Source organism: Cyanistes caeruleus, chromosome 4 (assembly GCF_971803275.1).
Source record: "Cyanistes caeruleus chromosome 4, bCyaCae1.hap1.1, whole genome shotgun sequence".
Taxonomy (NCBI): domain Eukaryota; kingdom Metazoa; phylum Chordata; class Aves; order Passeriformes; family Paridae; genus Cyanistes; species Cyanistes caeruleus.
The window spans coordinates 49,315,826-49,322,515 of record NC_141704.1 but is presented as its reverse complement, the minus strand read 5'-3'; the positions used below and the strand labels follow the sequence as shown (position 1 = coordinate 49,322,515).

Sequence of the window (6,690 nt, the reverse complement as noted above, 5' to 3'; positions counted from 1 at the left end):
TAGCAGTAGGAGCTGCTGGCCACTGTAAGTCCTTATGATTGCATGTCCTGTATGCTTGGACAGGAAGAAGCAGTCCCCACTTTGAATTGCTATGAGCCAAGCAGAGAGAGATGGAAGCACTGATATATTAAGTCGTATTTTCAACATTACCCATGAAGTCACTGGTCAAGCCAATATTAGAGCTCAGCTCTTATCCAGGGACTGTGGTCCTCTCTTCCTTCTGTTGTAAAGTGGTGTTGGCCAGAAATCTCCAGCCTTCTTGGAAGGATCTCTTTATCCAGACGGTGAAATGCTGCTCAGCAGTGTGCTGGAGGGGTGGCTTTAGGAGCTGCTAGGCATGCCTGTTTTCTCCATACCGTACTGAGTAATTTATATTTTGCTCAGTGAAGGAATTCTGCATTGCGTGCAGAAGCTTGGCTGCCACAGCCTGACAGTGAGTGTAAGAGCTTGGAAGAAAGTATGAAGAGCTACAGTGGAAGTCCTCTTGTACTGTATTTTTCTCGTATACTCCTGTTCTAAACATTCACTTGTTACCTAGTAGCTGCTGTGGCTAAAGTAAGAAACATTCTACTCTTCTAAGAGAGAAGAAATATACAAGGCGCACTCTTGTTAATCTCAAGTACAAAGAGCATGTAATCACTCCTAGTGCAATGCAGATACCTAAAGAAGGATGGTCACAGCTTGCTTGCACCCTAAAAAATGAGCAGACCAGATTAGGATGAACAAATTTACCATTTTAGCAAAGTTTAACACATTTCTGTTTTTCTCCCTCAATCCATTTTCTCTTAATGATAGTTGCCTGCAAGCTCTCACTGAGAAGTCTACTAATTTTGGCACAAAGTCACCCGAAGCCCACAGGCAAGTTGGTCTATCATGCGCTGAGTCAAATCCTATGTGTCAAACTATGTTACAAGGCAGCTCAGTATCTTCTCTCCAGTTTTAGCCTTGAGTTTTGTTTTTCCTCTGCTATACAGTGTAGCTGTTCACATACCAAAGTGGTTTTCCTGAAGACTGTTTAATAACTTCCCTGAAATGACCATGAATCTGTTATTTTCACATTACACTATTGTTCTCTTCATCTGGCTTTTTAATCTTATACTCAGCTTTAGTTTTGGAGCACCAACCTACAGACATACAGTAAACCTAGAACCAAACCACCTTACAAAGGAAGATGTGGAAGATGTGCAGCACGTTGTAGCAGCAGCAGTCTCCAGGAAACAGTGCATTACCTTCCCGATGCTCACCTCACACACTTCCATCACAGTGCTGTGCTGGTCCTGCCTGCCTCTGCACGTTCCCAGCATCTGGAAAAGAACATAAAACAAATTACCATAAATTTTACTGACTGAAGTATTTGAAATAAATCAGGGAATGTACAGTACAATGGAAGATAGTGAAAAGAATCAAGAAGAGATATTGCTGAAATACACAAAGAGACATTGTTTTCCATGTAACAATGCAGGAAGACATAAATTTACAGTGTAATATATTGTAGAGGTAAACAAGAACTAACCAGATATGAGCTAATGTGCTTTGGAACATTGATTTTCCTCCTCAAAATCCAGGTTATATTTCATTGGAGCTATTGCCAAGAAGAAACCTTCCTACTCCTTACATCTTAAAGGGAGAAATCAAATTATTCTCCAAAAATAGTCATTAATAGATCATTAAATGTGATAACAGATGTATTTCACATCAGTTTGAATACTACAGTTCTTCAATTACTACCTTTCAAAAGGAGGCAAGGTTTTGGAAATTGCAGGTTGCCAATCACCGTTTAATTTTTAGTCCTTTCTTTTTGTGTATGTGCAGCTGCTGAGAATCAAAAGGTTTTTTTAGAAAGCTCACAAATATAGCCACTTATTTGGATTAGGGAGGGATGAACAGCTGAGCTGGAAATTGGAAGTATTGTGCTAGTTTTGCTGCTTTAAAGTCAAATACAGCAGTTTTTTGTTTCTTTTCTTTCGGTAGTTGTGTTCTTTATAAACTTCCTAGCAACTGCATAGCCTTGTCACACATCATGATGTTATAAATTACGTTTTGATATGAAATCAGTGATGCTGTGTCTTGACAGTGTTGTGGAAATGCAGCAATGCTGAAGCCCAGGGACTAGTTAGTCAGGGCCCTTTTTTTGATGGATAAAATTTACTCTAGCATATAGCTGAACAGAATTTAAGGAAGGGTGCAGATTTTGTTTATAATTTCTAGGTAAATATATTTCACACATTCCATTGTTCCAGTGCATGGGTACAGTGCTTCTCTGCATAACCCAGTTCTGGACTGCAAAAATACTGTGGTCTGTTTCAGATCTCTGTCAGGGGAAAAAAAAAAAAAAAAAGTGAAGGGAAGCAGTTTATGGAGCTCTGGAAGTCTCTTCCTTCTCTGGAAATTCAAGGTCCATTGATATGGAAAATATCCTTGTGAAGGCTGGTTTGTGAATACTTCCCCATACTGAACTGCGTGTGTGTGGCATATAGCATAGCAACATACACCCACATTGGTTGGAAAAAACACCACCTTGTTTCCCCAGTATCTTATTGCCTACAAGGAAAGGAAAACCTCATTTTGAGCCTAGTTAACAGGGACATTTGCCAGTGCAGACAGGCAGATATTCCTTAGTTACGCTCAGTTTTTCCTACACACGTTTCTTACTTATGAACAGGTGTGGGGGTATCTTTGTTCCTGAAACCAGACTAAATGGAGAAGTTCCAGCTGAAGACAAAGCAAATGAAAGCCTTTACTCATCCCAGCCATCTGCTACCTAAGAGCTGGGGGGGTGGAAATGCAAGTAAGTCCTCACTGAGGAAAAAATGCTCTTCTGCTCTGGGGCAGTGTTCTGCATTTGCCCCACATCTGGCACCACTGTGTCTGATTATTAGATTTCATTTTCATGGTATCTCTGCACTGCTGCATTGCGCTAAAAATGCTTGTTAGCAAAGAATTTGCTTTTAAAATATATAAACTCTGCACACCCCAAGAGAATATTTCCAGTCAAGCACTGCTGGTTGTTTACAGTTAATTTCAGAGTATTTTGTTGTAGTGATGAAGGTTTGTTTGGGGTATTTTTAGTTCTTTCAGGTCTGACAGTGGGCATGGGAGGGCTGCAGTAAGGCAGTCCCCGGGTCACTGTGTATCCCCCTCTGTTCTCAGCTGGTCTCTTGAGCTCTGTAGGGTAAACAGGGACACATCTGAACTGCTGTTTCATGAGCACCCCTTTGCTTTCCAGCTGTGTGCACAGGTTGCTGCTGTGCAGAAAGTGGGTTGGGAGGCAGATGTAGAGTGTATGTGGTGGGCCCATCTCTCCTGCCAAGGTGGTGACTTGCCATGCAGCCCAGGCACCCCACACATGGAGCCTCTGTGGGCATTTCTGCCCTGCACAGGGGCCCACTGAGCTCTGACCCCTGCACTGCTGTGGGGAGGTAGGAGGTCAGAGGCTGCCTGCATAGCAGAGGGGACAGCTGCTCACCTCCCTTCCCAAGCAGGTGGGACAGCAACGAAGGCAGCAGTCATTCCTTGCTCTCCTTCACACACTGCTTAGATGAGCAGAGTATGACCTGGGGGTTGAAGTCTGTTGCAGAAAAAAGCCTTACATGGCTTTTTTCCCTAAAGGGAGGCAGGGATCAAGAGTCTGAGTCTACTCACATTTCAGGTCCTCTTCTCCTCCTTGGAAAGTATCTCTGTACAGTCTCTCTGGCAGCGTAGATTGAAAGGTGCACATGCAGCCCTGTGCAGTACCTTTCTCATACAGTGAATTCTTAACTTTAGTAATGCCTCAGTGTAATGTGAGGAATCAGAGCTCTGTGGACTCTCCCGAGTCCAGCTGAGAGCTGTGCATTCCTGTGCAGAGCACAGTGGCTCATATTCTAAAGCTAGCAGTTCAGGTTGAAAGGAACCCCCATCATCATCACACACCCCTGATCCCTAAGCTGTGGGAGACAGGCTGGTGTTCATTACCTTTACACTTTGGTCTAACTATGGCCTAAAAATGTAAAGTAATGGAGAAGTTGTGAAATTATTGATTTCTAACTAGCACTGCTGCTCAGTTTAGCTTAAATTCAGATCTGTGTTCTCATCTGTATTACCTGGTTTGTTGATTAGTATAACTCAGATTCATCCCAATGACTTTTTTTTTTGTATAGACTAGGTTCTGTTTGCTTTAGAAAAATACACAGTGTTCTATGCTCTTGCCTATTTTTATTTCACTAAACATTGTAAGGTATAAACCTCCACATGTTTGTTATTCTCATTAGCAAAGTCAATTTATCTCCTTATGTTGTTCCAGCTGGATATGTTTTACTGAGTATTTTTTAAGCCTCACAAACTACCAGTATAAAGATACTGTATCAGCATTTTCTGTAAAGAGAAAAAAAAATTCCTGTGCCCTTCATATACTGCTAAAGGACATATATATCTATATGGATTCTTTGACAAATTGCAAAACTAGTCAATTTATCACATATTTTCTTATGGTCTGAACTAGGTTTTTAACGCCACTTTGATTTTAATAAAATTTTATACATATAAATTTCAGAAAAAAAAGAAATCTCGTATTTGGCAGATGCCAATACACACTCAGACCCCTGCTGTTTCCTGAGAGAAGCAAGTTGTTTGTTGGGCCTTTAACTCTGCTCCATGCCTGTTCTGAATTGGGTGACAGACCTCCTACTTGTGCTAAAACCGTCACTTTGCTACTAAATTCCTTCTGGTATGACAGGGTGGAGCTCAAACAAGAGACAAAATCCAGTGGTCTGTGTCCTGCCTTCTGCTCTTTTCACTGACACTGGCTAAAGAATTGTGAGAGTTACAGTGTAAATGGAAATGTTTATTTGTTTTCAGAGACATACTGACAACAGGAAACGCAATCAGAAACCAGTAGCTCAGTCCTGAGAAGCAGTAGTATGTTTAAAAAGTCAGATGTATAAAATGGGGTTAAATACTTCACATATTTTAGTGTAGAAAAATACATTGTGAATTCTAAAATATTTATTAACTATATGCTGAGAACATAGCTGGTGTAACAAAGCCCTTACTTTCTGTAGTTTAAAGGTTGATTCAAAAGGACCTTTGTTTTGTAACCACATTAGTCTTGATTTTCCAGGGATTTCTGCCATTCAGATCTAGCAGAAGAAAAAAAATCAAATCAGATGTGAGAAGCTGGACACATAGTTAAGGAAATGATCCTTGGGAAATGGTTACATTGTCTTGCTGTTTAAAAGTCTATACTAGTAGCTGTGATAAATGTTGCAGGGGGCTTAGTGAATAGCATCTCTGGATTTACAATTCAATATGTACCATGATTGGAGCATGTGTAGGTTATATACTGAGATGCTGTTAATTTCTTTGGATAGTGATATGTTGATAGATGCCCAATTCTTAAATAAATTGTGGCAGTGAATGATTTGACTCTTATGTTTGCCTTAAAATCCATTGAGAGGAAATTCACATTTTGAACAACGTGTGTTTCCACAGAAATCTCTGTTAAATTTGCTGCTCAGAACTTTCAGAAGAAAGTCTTTGAGAGACACACTCTCTTGAGAAAATTCTGTTGATTTACATTAAGGGATTTTGAAAGAGGACTTGTCACTGTCAGTTTTGGTGTTTATTTGTTTTCAGCCTGGAAAAGGTAGCTAGAGACGAACAAAGGAGCCCTTCAAAGCCTTTCTGCAGAAAACATGTCTTAACATCATTGGAAACACAGTAACAGGTTAAGACTCCGAAGCACTGGTCTTTCTTTAGCTGAAGCATCTATTAATATAGCTGCTTCTTGTAATAAAGAGGGAGGTCTGGAGGGCTCTGAGCAGCGTGACGGAGAGGGAGGGGATTTAGGGCTAACAGGTGCTCCTGAGCCGCGCTGGCTGGCGCTGAGCTCAGAGCGAGCGCACTCGCAGCGCTGTTCGTGGGCTCTCCTCTCTCGCCTGGGTACATGTGCCTCTTGTTCCTGGTGTAGCTCTGGAGCCCTTCCAGCCATGGCAGTGAGAAACGACCTCAGCAAAACCATCAGGAGGATCGCACGGCTCTTTTACTGGTTTCCCAAGTCGTTGAGCAGCTCGAGGAGAAGGACAGTAAAACTTATCTGGAAATCTCCTGGTAAGTCTGTTGCTATGTTTCCCCAGACATTTTTCCTGCTAAATAAATAAATAATTTAAAAAATTATATGTTTCCATTGAAGTGGTTAACTTCTCCAGGCCAGAATTGTTCGCATTTTTTCATTCTTGGAGGCTCATTAGGCAAAACTGTAAAAATATTCTGGAAATGCAATAGAAGGTTCATCAGGCTTGTTCAGACAGAGTTCCCTTGCAGCTTAATAATTTATTCACATTGCTGATATTTGGTATCTTGTTTTTGCCCTGTTTCTCCCTTAGCGATGTATATCGGAGCTCTAATATGACTCAAATAATTGCCTGAAAATTATTTGGAATTGCCTTGAGCTGTTAATTGATCTAGAAGAATGTGCAAAGACTGAACTAACTACACTGTACCAGTGTTCACACAAAGTGATGGGCAGCTTAGAGAGGCTTGTGTTCAGCAGTGATGCACTTGCCTTCTCTTCCATTTTATCAGCTGAAATGCAGTACAGCTCACCTCACCAGTTAGTAAAGACAGTGCTCCTCACAACAACTCAGTGCTCTGATCCTTGTTCAGGCCTGGCAGAAAACTCTGTCACCTAGATTAACGTTCTCATAAACACCC

At 41.2% G+C, this 6,690-nt stretch overlaps 1 protein-coding gene across 1 annotated transcript in view; it reads left to right on the top strand.

The window, feature by feature from the left end:
• The first annotated feature begins 5,674 nt into the window (after window positions 1–5,674).
• The window catches only part of RASSF3 (Ras association domain family member 3), a 93,353-nt gene continuing 92,337 nt past the window's right edge, over window positions 5,675–6,690 (top strand). Inside the window, exon 1 of the mRNA XM_023931570.2 lies at window positions 5,675–6,087. Within this exon, the coding sequence (XP_023787338.1) occupies window positions 5,967–6,087 (121 nt within the window). The 5' untranslated portion in view covers window positions 5,675–5,966. The remainder of the gene's footprint in view (window positions 6,088–6,690) is intronic.